This window comes from Panicum virgatum, chromosome 9N (assembly GCF_016808335.1).
Source record: "Panicum virgatum strain AP13 chromosome 9N, P.virgatum_v5, whole genome shotgun sequence".
Taxonomy (NCBI): Eukaryota; Viridiplantae; Streptophyta; class Magnoliopsida; order Poales; family Poaceae; genus Panicum; species Panicum virgatum.
This window is the reverse complement of record NC_053153.1, coordinates 20,847,829-20,867,865: the sequence shown is the minus strand read 5'-3', so window position 1 is coordinate 20,867,865 and position 20,037 is coordinate 20,847,829. Positions and strand designations below refer to the sequence as shown.

Sequence of the window (20,037 nt, the reverse complement as noted above, 5' to 3'; positions counted from 1 at the left end):
GATTTATAGCCTCAAGGTAACCCGCCATGCGAGCTTTCCAATAAGCATAGTTTCTCCCATCGAGCTTGGGTGGACCACCACTTCCCCCGGCCATTCTCTAGGATTTTAAGCCTACAAAGAGAGCCCTTGCTTTGATACCAATTGAAAGGATCGTGGCCCAAGAAGGAGGGGTTGAATTGGGACTTTTTCGAATTTCTAACAAGTCCTTAACTTAAACTAGTATTGCCCAATCTATAAATTCGAAACCTAGTTACTAGAGCATGCTAGCAAAGGGTCCTTAGGTCGGTAAACACACTATCATGATCATATTGCCTAGATGGATGCACACTAGCAAGATCAAATCCTAAGTAAGAGCTCACGCTACCAAGCAAGTTGTCCTAGTCAAACTACAAGCAAGAAAAGCAACAAACGGAATTAAATGCTTGAAGTAAAAGTAAAGGACACGAGACAACCGGATTTTTTTCCCGTGGTATCGAGGAGTTGACGCTCCCCCCTAATCCACGTTGGAGCACCCACACAAGGGTATAGCTCCCTTGCTCCACCAAGAAGCAAGTGATCACTAAGAATGCTCTTTCTCCATCTCCGGAACGGCGAGCTTCACACCGTATACAATCTTCTTATCTTGGGGCTCCCACAAACACCAAGACCTCACCAAGAACCTCCCGATCACCAAGACCGGCTAGGTGCCGTCAAACACCAAGAGTAACAAGCTCCTAAGCCTTCACTTGACCTACACTCAGTTGGCCCTAGCTCAAGCACACTTGCTACACTTGCAAAGGATGGATTCTTCAAGGTTGAAGCACAAACAAAATGCGAGATCTTCTCTTGTATGTTCAAAGCACTTTCTCTTCTTCTCAAAGGTGGCCTCAAGTATTCAGGGTGTCAAAGGCAACTGAAATGAGCCATGGGGTGCCCTTATATAGAGTGGAAGGAGTTACATAGCCGTTGGAAGTCCACTGCAGAAAAACCGTGAGCACCGGAAGAACCGATGGGTGTCTGTTTTGAGGCGTCGGTTCAACCGGTCTCTCTGTGTCCCAATTGTAGCCATTGGAGTTCTGACACAGTGTCCAGGCTTGCTTCAATGCACCGGTGCATGCTCCGTAGGGGCATCGGTTCAACCGGTGCTGAAGAGGTTCACTGATCAATTCAAACAAGCTCTCTGGAACATAGGACGCTCAATGCACCGGTGCTTTGATTCCGAAGCGTCGGTTCAACCGGTGCTGAAGAGAAGTTGAAGTCCACCAAAACATGCTCTCTGGAACAAAGAACTTTCATTGCACCGGTGCTTACTTTTCTGACCATCGGTTCAACCGGTGCTATACTTGATTTCAGCCTTCATCCAGAGAAGATAGACCGACAGGGCATCGGTCCTTCCGCCAAGCATCGGATGCTCCGACGCTAGGGCACCGGTTCAATCGGTGCTGCTGTTTTTCCTGGTTTTCAGCTGAATTGACTTGGATTTCAATGTAACTTTGATTGTTTCTTCTTCCAAGTGTTGTGTTAACTTCTATTAACTTATCTTGAGCTGTTTTTGAGCGAGTGTGCAAGATTTTCTAAGGCCAACTCAAGTTTGATCAAGCTACTAACTCATGAACCCCTCTTAATAGTACGGTCAAGAACTAAAAACTATAAACCCTATCTTAAATCAAGTGTCCTTCATCTCCTTGTGACACTTGAGATTAGAAATGTCCTTAATCTTTGAAATTGAGTCATTGGCACGCGTGATTGTAACGAATTGAGGGGTCTCTTTTCACATTTCATATGGGACTAAATCAATCATTAATTTTTCCTTCAAAACACACGTTAGTCGCATATGGTTGTCATTAATCACCGAAACTTACCATTAACATCTATGGGCCTAGATGCACTTCAGAGCTCTTGATATATCCTTGATCCATTGCCTATTGGAGAGGGCATGTGCCACGGTGCGTTGTGCCCGAACCCGTGAAGAGACGGCCTTGCAGAGACACGGTGCCAGTTCCTGGAGCGAGGCCCCCTGCAACCATCGATCAGACCAAAACAAAGTTGTGGCACCATCTCCTATTTCCAGATACACCGAGGCCTGGAACATTGCTTTGACCATTGGCTCACGCTCGTCATTCAAATGCAACCAAGGCCTGGAGGGATCGGTCTTACGAAGCCAAAGCCATCGCAAACGCAAAGCATAGCCAAAGCGTTCCAAGTCCAAGATACCCAGACCACCCAGGTCAGGTGGTCGACACACTCGCGGCCAGGCCAGTAAGCAGTGGCCATTTTTTGTAGAGGCTGCCCCCGACCATAGAAAACCTTTGCGAATTTTGTCAATGCATTGGATTGCCCAAGGGGAGATTCTCACTGCCAAAGTAGTATGTGTGGGAATTGCTGATAGAGTGGCCTTGATTAGCACTGTACGGCCGGCTTTGTTGAGGAAATTGGCCTTCCATGAAGATAACCATTTAGCGACCTTATCAATCAGGGGCTGCATGTCATTCTTCTTCAGCTTCTTAATTCCCAGAGGTATACCTAGGTAAGAGATAGGGAAGGGGTCAATCTTGGCCGGGAAGTGAGTCAGGAGTGTGATCGTGGATTGTAGGTCGCACTGTATGGGAGAGATTCTGCATTTTTCCAGGTTCGTTCTGAGCCCGGTGGCATTAGCAAAGAGCTCAAGAATTAGTTTGATGAACACCAGATCACGTTGAGTGGGCAGAGTGAAAAGAACCACATCGTCAGCATAGATCAAGACCCTTTCTCTGATCTGACCGTGCAACGGTTGCAGATAGCCTCTGAGATCGGCCAATCTGAATAAGTGATTCAAGGTTTCCATGACCAGTGCGAAAAGCAACGGTGACAATGGGTTTCCCTGGCGTAGGCCACGGGCATGGCAGATCCTCCTTCCCGGAGCTCCATTCAAGATCACTTTGGTACTCGCAGATGAAAGAATCATGGAAATCCAATTTATCCAACACCGAGAAAATCCAAGCTGTGCAAGCACACACAGGAGGAATTGCCAGTTCACCGTGTCAAAAGCTTTGGCAATATCCAGTTTCAGAAGGGCACAAGGTACCTTTTGTCGATGCAAGAACTTCCCAGTGCAGTTAACAGCCTTGTAGTTTTCGTGGATCAATCTTGTTTGTATGAACACGCTCTGGTTCATCTTGACCAATTTCTGCATGTGGGGTGCCAATCTCCTCGCTAAGACCTTGGTGAACAATTTCGCAAAGCTGTGAATAAGACTAATTGGCCGGTAATCCCCAATAACCTCTGCATCAGATTTATTCTTGAGAAGAACCATGTAGGCCTGATTCAGTAGATGTAAATTGCGACCATCTAACGACCACAAAGCATGAAAAGCCTGCAAGATATCAGACTTGATGATCGGCCAAGCAGTTCTGTAGAAGAGTCCAGTGAAACTGTCGGGACCCGGCGCCTTGTCAATCGGCATGTCTTGGATAGCTTGCCACACCTCCTCTTCAGTAAAACAAGTATCCAGCGAGGCGGAGAGGATGGAGGGAAGGCCAAGCTCCATGAGGTTCAAATGGCATTGTTGTGCTCCCGGAGTGCCAATGACATCAGAGAAGTGATGGAACACTTCAGCAGCCATTTGTTCATCTTGCAAGAGAAAGTTGTCATCCACCTTGAGTTTGTTGATAACATTTTTCCGGCTCCTATGGCAAGCCTATAGATGGAAAAACTTGGTATTTGCGTCCCCCTCAGCCAGAAAAGAGATACGAGATCGTTGCCGTAGAATAGTTCTCTGGAAAGATGCAAGGCCCAGGGAGCACAGCTTGGCTTTCCGACGCAGAGCTAGTTCGCAAGCAGTCAATGGACGAAGTTCTTGTGCCAAGTCAAGTCTGTAAACAATCTCCTTTGCAATGGCGAGCTGTAACCGGATGGAGCCAATGTGAGTAGTGCTCCAGCGCTTTAGAGCCTGAGCTGTCAGACAAAACTTGGAGTCGAGACTCCTCAGGGCATCTACCTGACTGTCCAACCCCGCGCCCAACCATGCCTCTTCGACAACCTGGGCATAACCCGAACACTGAGGCCAGAAGTTCTCAAAACGAAAACGCTTAAAGTGTGGCAAGGAACCATCTGTTTTGAGCAAGAGTGGCGCATGATCAGAACATTCAGACGAGAGAGTGGACAGATCATGGTAACGAAAGGCGAGAAGCCAATCCTCAGAGACCACACCCGGTCTAGCCTTGCCAGAGTGGGTCTGTCCCGCTCGTTCGACCACGTAAATTTGCGACCACGCAAGTGTAGTTCCTGGATCTCAGTACCGTTGATAAAACTACGAAAGGCATTCATCATGCGTCAGTTTAAACGACCATTATTTTTGTCTTCCGCCTGATAAATCAAGTTAAAATCTCCACAAATGACCCAAGTACCAGGGAAGGAAGCACGTACTTGCCGAAGTTCGTCAAGAAAACGAACCTTGTCCTGATCTTGTTGTGGACCATAAACACTCGTGAGCCACCATTGCTCATTATTTCTTAATAGTCACTTTGACCGTGATACTATTGGCGTGGATTAACAGGTTAGAAATCGACCAAGTATCTGTTTTCCAAGCGACAAGAATGCCCCAGACGTGTTGGTCGCCGGTTTGTGAAAGAAATCAAAGGCCGGGCCGCACATCTCCAAAAGCAACTGTGGGGTGCAGTCAGAAAGTTTTGTTTCTTGCAGTGACAACAGAGATAAATTCTCCTGCGCGACAAGTTCACGAACCACATTTCTGCGTGCCCTCGCATTAAGGCCACGTACATTCCAAACTAGACAATTTTCACTTAACATGGAGCCCAATTATGCGACCAAGATCAACGACCGGCAGGAGCAATGCCTAAGACGCAAAGTCCAACACCTGAAACGAGCCCAAACCGGAGGGTAGAAGCTCGTCTAACGCCTTACAATGTGAATCAGTAAGGTTGGAGGAGAAAGTAGCTGTATACTGCTGGAAGGATGTAGCATCCGGGGCTTGCTGCTCGGAGGTGATGCCCAGTTTCTTCATCAAGACATTTTGCGCTTGCACCACAGGTTTTGTGGCCCGGCTCCTGGACTTCTGGGCAAGCCGTTCGCTCCGGCGAAAGGTGTGCTCTGGAGGCACCGGCTGCGACTGTCGTCTTGGTGGTGAAACGACCAGGAGGGGTTGCGGAGGGGTACTGCACACAGAAGTTGCAAAGTCAGCGACCATGGCACGGAGCGAGTCATCCGTGTCTGACAGCAAATGAAGTGGTACAGTGCCCAAAGAACCACGAGCGGTGGAAACATTTTGTTGATCAACAGGAGAGGATTGCAAAGGCGACACAGGTGGTTCGGAATCCGAGAAGCGTACCGTCTCGAGCACGATCGAATCAGTGGGGACCCGAGCGACCCGATCAGGCACCGGAGAGCTGGGAGGTGCCTGAACCACAGGGTCCGCCTCCGAGGCGGGAAGCGTGGCGCGGTCGACCGGGCTGCACACGTTTGAATTCAAAAGTACGGGCCGGGCAGCCAAGCCAGACGATTGCTGGCCCAAAGGAAGTCCATGTCCGCGACCGAAAGCAGGCGACCCCAATGCTGGAGAGCCCACCGGCCCATGAACGAGCGTCTCCACCTAGGTGAGCGCCTTTTTTTTTTTTGCATTTTTCAAAAAAAAAATTTACAGAAATATTTTTTTGGATTCAGGTTTTACAAATTTATACCCCTACCGCCCGACAGGGGGGCGGCAGGGGGCCTACCGCTCGGCAGGTGGGCGGTAGGGACCTATATATAAATAAAAATAATTTTTTTTTGCGCAGAGGTCCTTGGAGGGAGCCTGCCGCCCGCCTGCCGGGCGGCAGGCCCCCTGCCGCCAACTGGTGGGGCGGCAGGGGGCCTGCCGCCCGGCAGGGGGGCGGCAGGCTCCCTCCTCAAATATAAAACTCCAACCCTTCCCTCTGCGACCTTATTTTCTGCCCACGAGATCCAGAGAGGGGAGAGGAGGGGTGAGGGAGGTAAAAAAACCGGCGAAGCCCTGCAGGATTTTTGATCCGAACCGCAGGTAACCAATATTTCTCAACTTTGTCATTCCAGATTTTTTTATATTTAATTTTATGATTAGTATTTTTTATTGTTGTAAGCACTTAGGGTTCGGATTAGTGGTTATAATTGAAGGCATAGTATATTTGTAGATATTAGATTAATTAAAATGAAGTCTTTGCACTTCCAGATATGTCGAGCAAAGTGGCATTTCAAGTTCATTACGGTGAATTCTATAGAATTACTCATGATTCCTATGGAGTAAATCTATCAGCATTGGAAAGAAGACAGTGCAGTCTAGACAAACCCCTAGAGAGGAGTTTTGAGTCCATACAGAAATGTCTTCACAAGATGTTCAATGTGAATTCAAAGACCCATTTGCTTACGGTTCATACCTTGACTTCCTGGGAAGCTAATGGGGATTTCTGAGAGTTGACGCATATAAATAGTACGGAAGAATGGCAACATTACATGCACGCAGCTCTTGAAAGTGGGTGGCCTCTCGCAATGGTAATTCAGAATCACCAGAAGACCGGTGATTTAGGTGAAGGGTCAACACACACAACATCTGACTGCAATGAAGAGATGGAAGAGGATAAAGAAGAAGAGAACGTGCAAGCTCCAGAACCAGAACCAGAACCACAAGGTTTAGCAGATGAAGGCGAGCGGATACCTGGAATTGTGGAGGATATGGAGAAAGAAGACCAAGATGCACAAATAATAGAGCAATGTGGGGACTCATCGGACGATGAGGACGATGAGCGCTTCCCAGTGCTAGGTGAATGGCGTAAAGAGGGTTTTGGTAATCCAGTGGTACAAGATATTAGATGTCCGGAGTTTGAATACAGAGTGAATGAGGTCATACAAGGGACAAAGTATCGTACCATTGAGGATGTGAAGGATGCTGTGAAGCTCTGGGCTGTATCTCTGAGGAAGGAATTCAGAGTACTGAAGTCTAGCAGCAAAGAATACGAGGTGAGGTGTGCAGATAGAGACTGTACATGGCGAGTGCATGCATATAAGGGAAAGTTCAAGACACACTGGGAATGTTCAATTGTTACACCACATACTTGTAGAATGACAGGTGTAGTGGGACATCATCGTAATATCACATCAACTTTCGTGGCTAAGAAGATGTATGGGGTGATTCTTGACAAAATGGATTATGAGCCTGCATTGATAATTAGGGACATCGAACAGAATTTCCAGTATGTGATCAGCTATGCAAAGGCTAGGCGGGCTAAACAAAAAGTATTTGAGATGAGGTTTGGCACTTATGAAGCATCATATGACAACCTACCTCGTATGCTTGAAGCAATTGTGCAAAGAAATCCTGGAAGTGCTTTTGATACATACAGTTTACCGTGCTTGTCAGGGGGGCCAAGCATTCTGCTGCGAGCTTTCTTCTGCATTGGAGCATGTGTGAGGGCATTCATTTACTGCCTTCCTGTTCTGTGTATTGACGGCACTTTCCTGACAGGGAAATATAAGGGAACAATACTGACGGCAATCGGAATTGATTGCAACAAGCAGATAGTTCCCATCGCCTTTGCCTTTGTTGAGAATGAGAACACAGAAAGCTGGTACTGGTTTCTTGAACGTCTGAAGATTCACGTTGTTGCTGGAAGGCCTAATGTTTGCCTTATCAGTGATAGGCATGCAGGTCTACTTGCAGCTATAAGACAGCTCCAAGAAGGTAGTCAATTTTCACCTCCTATATGGCCAGATGTTGTCAATAGGTGGTGTGTGAGGCATATGGCTGCTAACTTTTATGAGCGGTTCAAGAATAAGGATCTGATGAATTTGTTCAAGCGATTGTGCACTCAGAATCAACAGAGGAAGTTTGATGCTTTGTGGGTTATAATTGATGACATGAGTGCTGAATTGCTTAAGAGCCAGGCCTCATCATCCAGCAGGAGACGTTCTACAGATTCATTAGTTGGACATGCTAAGCCATTTTCACAGTGGATTGATGGTGCACCTAAAGAGAAGTGGTCACTTATGTATGACACAGATGGGAGATGTTATGGGAGCGAGACGACCAACCATGCTGAATGTTACAATATGGTAATGCGTCGTGTTCGTGGATTTCCTCTTGTTGGCATTGTTGAGTTCATCATGTATGGATGCATAAGGTATTTTCGGGAGCGATACACATCAGCCGCTCCCTTACTTAATGATCTAGGAGTGCATTTTTGCAGAAGGGTCAATGAGTACATGGAGAAAAAAGTTGAAAAGGCTCGATTTCACTCAGTCATATCGATGGGCACAAAGGAGCAAAGATTTGAGGTATCATGCAGGGACAGGACCGGACAGGGTGTCCGCAGACAAAGGGTAATTCAAGAAGTTTTGATAACCATTGACGGGAGGGTGTTCTGCCGATGTCAGAAGCCAAAGGTGCATCACTTACCATGCTCCCATGTCATCGCGGCTTGTTCTGTATCTGGGTTAGATGCTGCGTCATATGTTTCTCAATATTTCACAAAAGAAGCCGCAGCACAGACTTGGTGTCATGAGATATACGACATTGGTAGTCTAGGCCCATTCACTCAAAAAAATCTGCATCCAATTCTCATCCCTGATGCAGCTACGAAGCGGGGCATAGGCCGAAGGCAGACACGTCGTATCCGGAACGGAATGGACGAGGCCGAGGCTGGAAAGAAGAAAAAACATTGCAACTTGTGTGGAGCGGACGGTCACACTTACAAGAAGTGCCCAGAGCTATCAGTACCCAATGCTGCTGCCGAGGCTGGACCTTCCGGGAATCCGACGGATGGATCGGCTCCACCTACAAGAATTCGCCGCATCTAGTTGTGCATTTATTTGTGTGTACGAAATTAAGTATATTGTGTATGTACTATGTCTAAATGTCTTGTTTAACTAGTTGGCAGTGCGTATTTCTATAGAATTTGGTTGTAATGAACGTAACCTTTAATGTAATATCTTATGTGGTATCTTGTTTAACGTTATATTTATATATCGTTCATTGTATCAAATTGGCTAGCCCCAAATGCTTGGACACATAATGTGACACATAGAAGATAGCTAAATGAGTACACATCCATGATACTGAAGAATCCAAATTATTTCAGTACAGTTTGCTTCACAATCTAGACCGATGAACAATATATGTTACACATTATTTCATGAAATCATCTAGGTAGTCACGCACAGGGGGAGGAACATCATCTCTTGGAGGTCATGGTTTGGGGGGCATGAAATCATCTAAGTCGTGATCCCAGTTAACAGAACTTGGTGCTGGAGGTGGTGCAGTTTGACTTGACGAACCTCTTGACTTTCCCTTTCTCTCTTTTATGGTTCTACTTTCATGTACAGGGGGAGGAACATCAGGTGTTCGAGGCCACGATTTGGGGGGCATAAAGTCATCCATATCGTCATCCCAGTTTACACAACTAGGTGCTCGAGGTGGTGCAGCACGACTTGACGAACCTCCGATCACGTGTTCTTGCGGAGGCCGAGAACTATGACCCGAAGATCTTTTCCACCTCCTTCGTCTAGTTTGCGGCATAACTCCACCGAAGATACATACCAATTTTTTGAAATTTGGTATCGATTTGTTAATCAACTCCGTGTCCTCGGGGTAATCCTAGCATATAATTACACAATAATTTTACTATTTCGTAAATATGGATTACAAATAACGGACGTGATTAGAACTGAATAAGAGTTACCTTAATGTGCATCTCATACACCTCTGGCCGCATCCATATCTTACAAGTAGTTTGTAAGAATCCAATAACATGTTGATGATTCGCTAGTTCACATACCCTCATGTATATCTTCCTATGTTCTAGCAGGTATTCCTTTAAATCTTGCATTGTAATACCTCGAAACAATGTCAAATATTTAAACTCAACTAATTTGGACAACACCATCTCTATCGTACTATCCGCTAATGGATCCAACATCTTACTGATTACAAGACGTGTCATGATCTCAAGAAATATACTGGATTTTTCTTCGATCCATGAAAATCCAACAGAATTGGAGGCAGACATTGCCTTATGCTGCAATAACAGTAAGGTACTGTCATACTAAGTTTACTATTCTATATTTCACTATCCAAAATCTAAATCTATTCTAATTCATGATTATTTTAGAAACAAGTCCATAATAGTTGAGAAATATTGGTTACCTGCGGTTCGGATCAAAAATCCTGCAGGGCTTCGCCGGTTTTTTTACCTCCCTCACCCCTCCACTCTCCTTCTCCCCTCTCTGGATCTCGTGGGCAGAAAATAAGATCGCAGAGGGAAGGGTTGGAGTTTTATATTTGAGGAGGGAGCCTGCCGCCCCCCTGCCGGGCGGCAGGCCCCCTGCCGCCCCACCAGTTGGCGGCAGGGGGCCTGCCGCCCGGCAGGAGGGCGGCAGGCTCCCTCCAAGGACCTCTGCGCAAAAAAAATTTATTTTTATTTACATATAGGTCCCTACCGCCCACCTGCCGGGCGGTAGGCCCCCTGCCGCCCCCCTGCCGGGCGGTAGGGGTATAGATTTGTAAAACCTAAATCCAAAAATATATTTCTGTAAATTTTTTTTTTGAAAAATGCAAAAATAAAAAAGGCGCCCTAGGTGATGCCTTTGAAACACTGTCGCAGTTGATGTTCTTTGATGAGACTGACCACTATAAGATGTAGGCATGTAGCTCCCTGTGTCCCTGACTAATGTTAATTGCTTAGCCTAACTGCATAAGTATGCCAGCTATAATAAAATGACTTAGAGACTGATCTGAATTGTATGCTTTTGAAGCTTTGTCTAAGATGAATGACCGGATGAGGTTCTTTCAGCACTGCAGACTGATCATTACACCGAAGGCTAATACGATGGAGACTTATGGACGGAGGGAGTAACTACTAATATCATTTCCTTCTAAAAAGTGCAATAAGCATCGATCTCCACCATCCCATTCAAAAGCTGGACCAGTCGTATAGATGTCGATGCCAGTTGTTAGACTGTTAATTGCAGTTGACTTTGACAAGTTCCAAGTCTCCTACTGGTTATTAATCGGCTTATCATTTTCTTCAACGCTATCATATTTATAAGGCGCCTATGCATGAGAGGCCTTCTTCTCTTGACCAGTGGGCATTCTTCACTTGCTCGTGAACTACCTCAGGAACTCAATCCTCTCAATGGGTGATGCTGTACTCTCAGCCTTTCTGCAAGTCCTTTTTCAGTCCATCGCAGAATTTTTGAAGAAGGAGCTGCAATCTGAATGTCATCTTGATGAAGAGAGGAAAAGTTTGATTTCTAATGTGGACATGATTCAGGCTATTCTTAAAGGAGCTGAGAAGAAGACATGGCTTTCCGAGTCACAGAAATTATTGTTTGCCAGCCTGAAAGATGCTAGCTACCATGGGATGGAGGTATTGGATGAGTACTTCTATGAAGTTCAACGCCGCCAGGTGATCCATTTTGCCAATTTGCGTAATAGCCGTCCATATTCTGATTTGAATCCTTTACGTATGAAGTTTAGGCATGATATGGAAAAGAAGATTAAGGATTTTGCTAGGACAATTGATTGTATCAAAGAAATAAAAGAAATGCATTTGGCCTTTCAAGCAGATGCCCATGGCCATGGAAGCCAGCACTATGAAGGTGGTGGGCTCGATCCAACCACCTTGCTTCCTCCAACTGTGGTTTGTGGTAGAGATAATGATCAGGAAAAGATTGTTGGTATTCTTCTCCAGCCTAATCTGAAGCCCAATGATGAAGTCTTGCCAATAGTGGGGGACGCTTATGTTGGGAAGACAACTGTGGCTCAGCTAGTCCTCAACGATGAGCGTGTATCTATGCACTTTGAACTGAAGCTGTGGGTTCATGTGTCACATGAGTTCAATATAGAAAGGATCACTTCATCTATCGTAGAATCCATACAAGGCTTTCCATCTCATTCTTACAGCCTGAATACCCTCCAAATGCGCCTGGAAAAGCTGCTACGAGGAAGAAGGTATCTCCTTGTTCTGGATGATTACTGGAGTGAGAACTGGGAGGACTGGGATAAGCTCAAACGTTCATTATATATCAGTGGCGTTGGGGGAGGCAAGATAATTGTGACAACTAGGAGTAGACAAGTTGCTCGAGTTCTAGGTAATGCTCCATATGTGTTGCAACATCTGCAAGAAAAGGACTGCTGGTTATTATTCTGCCAGTGTGCCCAGGGCACAGGAAGTCATGTGCATAATTATGGAGATAACCTAGACAGAAGGTACTTTTTGAATCCTTTCTACAACTTAACTTGTTGATTTGAGCAGAAAAACAGAAATGTGTTTTTGAAGATAAAAAGTAGAAGTGCAAAATTTCGGGCAACTTTACCAAAGTGTTGGCTGATTGTTGCAACAGTAGAAGTGAAACATTACCGAGTTATTTGAAGGTTTTGCTCCATTACTGATCTTTTTTCCATCCAAAAAAATATTACTGCTCTTTAACATGAATTCGCCAATCCTATTGAGGAGAGGCCATCGAAGGTCAATTCGTCTTTTACTCTGAACTTGACTCCTAACTTAGACTCCATGTTAGACCACATCACCTTTAAAGTTACAGTACTCAGATTGAACTCCTTTAAAATATTAACACTTCAAGGTTGAAAACCTAGGGCACTTGGACTAGACACCTTTTAGTGAAATAGTGTAAGCTGGTGAACCTTTGTTTATGTTTTTCAAAAAGGCAGCCTTTTATTGAAAAGAAAAGTTCATTTGACCCCGTGAACTTTTCACCGAGTTTAAAAATACCCCTCTAACTCCAAAACCGGATATTATACACCCTCATCTCCTCAAAACCAAGCAAACCACCCCCTGCACTTCTGAGGGCGGTTTTTGCTGACATGGCTTCCCCCCTCTCACTTATATGTGGTTCTCACCTATCATCACCTACCTCTCATCTCTTCCTCTCCCTCTCCGCCATGGCCGAGCCGAGCACCTCACCTCGTGTTCCGTCTGTTCGCGCCGCGCGATTCAGGACGCCTCAAGCCACGCCGGCACAAGTCGCCACCATCACGGGCATCTACGAGTTCACCTCAGCCTTCTTGTTCTTTGCCCCCTACTCGTTCTTTCCAGCCAGCATGGCTCCCGCATGTGCGGCGGCGACGGAGCTCGCGGCCTGTCGCCCGCGAGGCCGCGGTGGAGCTCGGTGGCCCCGAGCGTGGCGGGGGAGCTTGTGGCTCTCGCCTGCACACGGCGGCAGGGCTCGTTGCCCTTGCCATGGTGGAGAGGAAGAGAGGAGAGGTAGGTGATGATAGGTGGGGACCACATGTGAGAGTCATTTGCCTAGTTTTTATTAAGGCTCTTTATATTCCTATGAGTCTCTCTATATTCCTAAGAGACTCTTGATATTCCTAAATGGCTCTATATAATACATGGCCTTCTCTACTGATTGACATCCCATCTTCTCAATCCTCCAAGGTTAGTAACAGTTTTGAGGAGATGAGGGTGTATAATATCCGGTTTGGAGTTGGAGGATTTTTTTTAAAAAAAAACTCTTGACAAGTTCAGGGGGTCAAATGGACTTTTCTCTTTATTGGAAAACACTTCTATATGTAACCTTTTAGAAAACCATAATGTCAACAAAAAATGATCATTTTTAATAAAGTAAAAGTGCAAATCTCTTAGTACAATTTTTTTTTCGAACACGCAGGAGAGCCGTGTATCTTTGTATTAAGAAGAAGAGGTAGTCCAATTACATAAACCCCCAAAACCACCTTGGACTAGAGTGGAGTTGGGAAAAAAAACACCACCAGCTATTACACAAAAAGATCACTGCAGGACCTGACCAACAAACTCTACACCCTACTGGAGACCTTGGAGTATAGGACCTGACCAACAAACTCTATATCCTCTGCACCCGATTGGCACATAGGAGTATAGGACAGGTTCCAGTATTTGATATTTTGATATATGCTTATTGGCCAAAATCACCAAGCACGGTATACATGCATCAAGCACTCGCCAAGCAAATGTTTTGATCTTGCTCGGTCCTGACAGTTTCCATAGCCCTTTCCATACTGAACTTGAGCTTGTACCACCTGCAGCATCGGCATTATTTCTAGCACAGTACCTCTGGTTCCATTGGCAGTGATAGGCCGATTTAACTGTAAATAACCCATTCCAATTATGGAGCCAAGCTACCACATCCTCGCGACCATTGCGGATAGGGATTTGGAGGATACGGTGAACGTCTGTCGGCCAAAATAACGAGCAGATTATCTGTAAATCCCAATGTCCATCAAGTGGGCTAATTATCTCGTCGACCGTGGACACCAGAATATTGCCTCTGGGTGTGAGAACCTTCATGTTCCAAATATTAATTTGTGATCCATTGCCAGCACGCCAAATATAACCTTGTTTGAAGCATTCGAGCCCTGCCAGCACGCTTTGCCACGTGTATGAGCTCCTTTTCGCTTGGAGAAGTTTCCCGTCAGGATAATACTTCACCCTCAACATTCTTGCACATAGCGAGTCCGGCTCGCTGAGTAGCCTCCACACCTGTTTTGCAAGCAATGCTAGGTTGAAACTCTGAAAATCTCTAAACCCCATACTCCCCCCCCCCCCTTTGGCCTTTGGTAAACACAATTTCCACCAAGCCTGCCAGTGGATCCTTCTCTTTCCATCATCATCACCCCACCAATACTGCAACATTATGTCTTTCATCCCTTTACATATTTTCTTCGGGATTCTAAACACCATCATCGCATATGTTGGCACGGCCCGAGCAATAGATTTGATTAGGTCCTCCTTACCTCCTGAGCTCAATATTTTCTCCTTCCAGCCATTTACTCTCAGGCTTATCCTGTCAATGAGATGCCGGAAGCAATCACTCCTGTCCACCCCAAGCAACGCTGGCAAACCCAAATACTTATCATTTAAAGATTCATTTGTAATATTCAGAACTGAGCTCACCTCAGCTTTCACATCCAGTGTTGTATTCTCAGAAAAAAAAATATGCTTGATTTATTATCACTTAATAATTGCCCAGAATTTTGGCAGTACCTATCAAGTATGCTCCTTAGGCAGTCTGCATTTTGTTTATCAGCTTTCATAAGAATTAGTGAGTCATCTACAAATAATAAATGGGATACTGTCGAGCTCCTCAACAAACTTTTATCCCATCTAATTCTCCTCTCTGCTCAGCCTTCTGTATCAGGCGGGATAAACCTTCCGCAACCATCAAAAAGAGGTAAGGGAATAGTGGGTCCCCTTGTCGAATACCTCTGGTAGGAGTAAAGGATTCAGTCTCCATGGAGTTAAATCTGTCCGAATACTTAACTGAAGAAACACACCCATGATCAGCCTTACCGTAAGGCTGATCATGGCCCTTACCCATCTTGCATCAAAACCAAGTTTCTCCCAAAATAGATAAATCTTATTAAGGGGTAAATTGGACTAAGAAATAGTTGAGGCGGTTATCCGGACTTTGACGATACTTGAGGGGAGTAATATGGACTTTTAACAAGGTAAAATGACAAATAAAAAAGAATGGAATGATCAATATTTTTTTTCTTTCAACCTCAATCATTTTCTAAATCGTGTGCAACATTATGCTTCAGATGTCATGAGTTATGACAATGTTTGTTTTGCAGATTGAAGGATGAAGTTTTACAGAAGTGCAAGGGTGTACCTTTCATAGCAGCAAGTTTAGGATATAGCATTTTCCAGCACCAGGAGAATGACAGAAGCAAGTGGGTAGACATTTTGCGGAAGGAATGGGATTCTAGCACCAGTCATTTCAATAAAGCCCACCGATTGAGTTATGCACAGTTGGACTCCCATCTCAAGCCTTGTTTTGCGTACAGTTCTATTATTCCACGAAAGTTCCAGTTTGAGAAGGAATGGCTTATCCAGCATTGGATGGCTCAAGACTTCATTATACCTGATAAGAATCGTGACTCCAGGGAAACAATTGAGGACACTGGACGATCTTACTTCAGATCTTTAGTTAACCAATCCTTTTTTCAGAGAGCACACGTTGGCTGCTCTGGAGAAGAACACAGTTACAGCTTTTCTGAAATGATGCACAATCTTGCTTCACAAGTCTCGGGTGCGGACTGTAAATGTTATATGATGGGAGAACCTTACAACCTTCCAGCAAAAGTCAGGCATTTAACAGTAGTGTTCAATAAGGTTGCCAGTCAAGACATGTTTGATGTGATTTCCTGTGGTGAGTTCTTGCACACATTTATAGTTTTGGGTGGCTCTGAGGATTTGGAACTAAAAATCCCTGATGACATTGGTAAGAGATTTACAAGGCTACGCACTTTGGATTTTAGTAATTTTGGTGTGACTAATCTGCCTAAATCGATTGGAAAATTGAAACATCTTCGGTGCCTCCAGCTTCAAGGCACCAAGATCAAATGCTTACCCCGGTTAATTTGTGAACTCTACAATCTTCAAACATTGGGCCTCAGAAACTGTTATGATCTGGAAGAGTTGCCACATGAATTAAAGAATCTTCGCAAGCTAAGGCATATTGATCTGGCAATGACTCGTGATCCCTGGCGCAATTTCTGCAGCTTGAGATCTATGCCCAAGGATATAGGGTTGTTGTCTGATCTTCAAACACTCTCAAGATTTGTCATAAGCAAGACCTCTCTTGGGGTCTACACTCACAAAGGTGGTATAGGGGAGTTGGCCAATTTGAATAATCTCCGTGGGAAACTTCTCATTTCAAATCTGCACCATGTTGAAGGTGCGCAAGATGCTGCCCTGGCGAATTTGGCTTCCAAGCAGTTCCTTCAAAAGCTGGAGCTGTCATGGGGAAACAATAACAAAAAAGCTGATGAAATTCTAGAGAACCTAAAGCCACCCACCAAGATTAAGGAGCTTACCATTTCTGGTTACACCAGCATGGCATGCCCTAGCTGGCTTGGTTCTGCAGAGTACACAAATCTCCTCACCGTGTGCCTCTATGATTTTAAGAGTTGCAGTGTTCTCCCTTCCCTTGGCATGTTGCCTCTTTTAGAAAACCTCCATCTGAAAGGTTGGCAAAGCTTGGTTTCCATAGCTTGCAGCAGATTTTGTTGTAGAAGTATGGCTAGTTTCCAATCTCTGAAGAAGCTACATTTGGAGAGGATGGAGATATTAGAGATCTGGGATGGGGAAGAGAAATGTGCTTTCCCTAGTCTTCTTGAGCTTGTTATCGAGAATTGCTGCAAGCTGGAACAAGTCACTCACTATCTCCCTTCACTGGCAAAGCTAACCGTGGAAGGGTCACCAAGTTTCCAAGGCCTTTGGAGCTTCCCATCTCTAAAGTACTTGAGTGTAAATGCAAGTGGTGAGTGGATTTTGAGATCATGGCCTTCCCTTTTTTCTCCTATATCCATCACCCTTTGCAAATTGCCGACAGTACGCCTACCCTCAGGGCTTGGACTGTTCCATACATCTTTGCAACGCCTTGAGATCAGTCACTGCGAGCAACTGCAGTACATACCTGAGGATTGGCCACCATGCAATCTGACTCACTTCTCTGTAAGGTATTGCCCCCAACTTCGTGAACTGCCATGGGGCATAGAACGCTTGCAAGCATTGGAAGACATGGAGATTGTTGCTTGTGAGCAGATTACTTACCTCCCGGAGATGATTGGTCTTTGTTCGTTAATAAGGCTAGAGATTTCAGACTGTGGTTCTGTTCAGTCCCTGCCAAATAGAGGCTTGCCTAGCTCAGTGCAGGTCGTGAGCATTAACAATTGCCCTCTGCTTGCACGGTCTTGTAGGAATGAGGGGATTGCAGATCGTGGCAGCATCTTATTATGGATTGATGGCCATGAAGTGTCCGCTGCTGCTGACTAGTGAACTAGCATCACTTTGTTACCCTGCCATAAATCCAGAGAGATTAAAAGGGTACGTCATGTTGTGTTCTTTCTCTTCTGTACTTGCTGCATACATGCATCCCAAAGATACTATTTCTGATCCTGGTATTGCCACTTTCAGGTTTCTCTGTTGTGCATCAGTTTCAAAGAAGACTTGTGATCATGCAGTCCTTTGTTCTCCGTTGCACTGTTGTGATCATGCTTTGGATGGATGTTTTCTTGGTGATCTAAGTTTCAGTTTGTAGGGTTCCAACAAGGGCTGCCCGCCCGGCGATGTTTAAGTGACGACCGGGCCAAATGAAGGGAAAATACCTTGTGAATGTATCGTCGAAGATAACGTGGTTTCATGCTATGCACGCTGTATGCTAAGTATATGTGTAGGCATATAACCTTGGTATTTTCTCCTGATTTGTACTACAAGCGCCACTCTTTTGTAGCCTTCCTTTCATCCGCCAGAAGAGAAGAAGTTCATATATATATACTTAAGCAATATTTTCTCCCAGCAGGGTTACTTACCCCTACAGTTGGCACATCCACAGGTGGCCAATCGTGACTTCTCGTAGCAACAACTCTTATAGCAGACCTCCGGGTCCGTGCCCCAGGCTTCGCAACAACTACATTTCCGGCACACCAAATTCGTTGCGTTGGCCACCACCGCCGTCACCTGCTCCGGCCTGCTGGGCTCCTCCTGCACCGACGCACCGTCTTTCATCACAGCTACACAACCAACAACAATACATCGATCAGCGATATGATCAAGAATATGCATGCTTATAAGCGCACAACAAAGCGTCATAGTACAACGAACCGATGATGCAATACATACCTTGGGCCTGGAGATGCAGGGCGACAGAGAGGAGGGCCACGAGAGCCATGGTGAGAGGGAGTGACGTCGCTTGTTTGGCCATGGCTTTCTTCCTCTCTTACTTCTACGCTACTACACAAAGTATATATAGATGCCAAGATAATGGCTACGTATAATGGTGGAGAGAGCGAAGAAACGGTTTGGTTATGTTAGAGCATCTCCATCAGTCTCCCAATTCCCAATTCAACTATCGTATTAGGAGAGTATATAGGAAACTAGTGCTCCAATAGTCTCCCAAAACCTTCCCCTTTCCCCAATAGTTATTGGGACATCCCAATAATTCATCTCCTTTCTCCCTAAATAAAGGGGAAGTTGTGACTTTCCCAATATGATAGTTGGATTGGGAGAAGATTATTGGAAGATTGCAAAAGCAACCCCCAATAATTCTAAAACTGCTATTGGGGCATCCCCCAATACTAGTTATTGGGAAAGAATTATTGGGAGACTGGTGGAGATGCTCTTAGTCCGTTACTTTCCTCTCCTAAACTCTCCTCTCCTTTTTTTTCCCTTTCTGTTAGTCCGTTACTGTCTTTTTACTAGCAGCAGTAACTCCTCTTCAATAGCTCCTAAACTTTGCTTGCCCCTTTTTCTGTTAGCTTGTTTACGCTGTCTTTCAGCAGTAACTCTCCTCTTAATCCTAGAACCTGCCCTCTCTTTTCTATTGGTCTGTTAATGTTCTTTGGTAGCATTTTTATTCTTTGCCTAAAAAGTTAGTATACATGCCACGCATGCGACGTCTGTTTTGACTCCGTCCGCGAAGAGTATTTAATTAGGTTTTTTTTTCAGTAACAGACGGTGCAGGCAGGAAAGGACGGATGACCTTTTTGCGTGATCTTTTTTTTTTCAGTAACAGACGGTGCAAGCAGGAAAGGAAAGGTCCTGCAGTGATCTTTTTGTGCCAATAGTGGACTTTGAAGGTCCGGACCCCGCACAAGGGGTCCGGAGGAGCCTCGACCCAGTGGGAACCCAGAACCGCTGGGGGCCCAAGGACCTGACGTGGTGGACAAGGGCGAGCCGGACCCGGTGGCCAGGGTTCGGACCATCCAGAAGCTAGTCTACTATGTCAGCGAAATCCTCTACGAGGCAAAGGCCAGGTATCTTGAGACGCATAAGCTTATCTATGCCATACTTATTGCGTACAGAAAACTGCGCCACTATTTTCAGTCACACAGAATTGTCGTAGTGACCTCTTACCCGCTAAGAGCGATCCTGCACAACTCCAAAGCCACGGGCAACATCGCCAAGTGGGCAGCAGAGTTGGCTGAGTTCCAGCTGGACTTCCAGCCCCGCCATGCAGTCAAAAGCCAAATCCTGGCTGATTTCATAGCAGAATGGACTCCTTCCCCAAGCAATTCTGGAGGTCCGGACCTCAACGCCGGACCCCCGGAAC

General features: G+C 45.5%; 1 protein-coding gene across 1 annotated transcript; it reads left to right on the top strand.

Annotated features, from left to right (window-relative positions):
- The first annotated feature begins 10,917 nt into the window (after positions 1-10,917).
- On the top strand, positions 10,918-18,272 carry LOC120688473 (putative disease resistance protein RGA3). The gene is made up of 3 exons (XM_039970809.1): positions 10,918-12,190; positions 15,557-17,813; positions 17,904-18,272. Exons 1-2 carry the CDS (start codon positions 11,115-11,117, stop codon positions 17,760-17,762), a joined length of 3,282 nt encoding a protein of 1,093 aa, XP_039826743.1. The 5' UTR covers positions 10,918-11,114; the 3' UTR covers positions 17,763-17,813; positions 17,904-18,272.
- The last annotated feature ends 1,765 nt before the right edge of the window (positions 18,273-20,037 follow it).

Coding starts and splice junctions, on each gene's coding strand:
- LOC120688473 (XM_039970809.1), top strand. CDS start 11,115: ATGGGTGATGCTGTACTCTCAGCCTTTCTGCAAGTCCTTTTTCAGTCC. Junction 12,191..15,556: donor GGAGATAACCTAGACAGAAG/GTACTTTTTGAA, acceptor TTTGTTTTGCAG/ATTGAAGGATGAAGTTTTAC.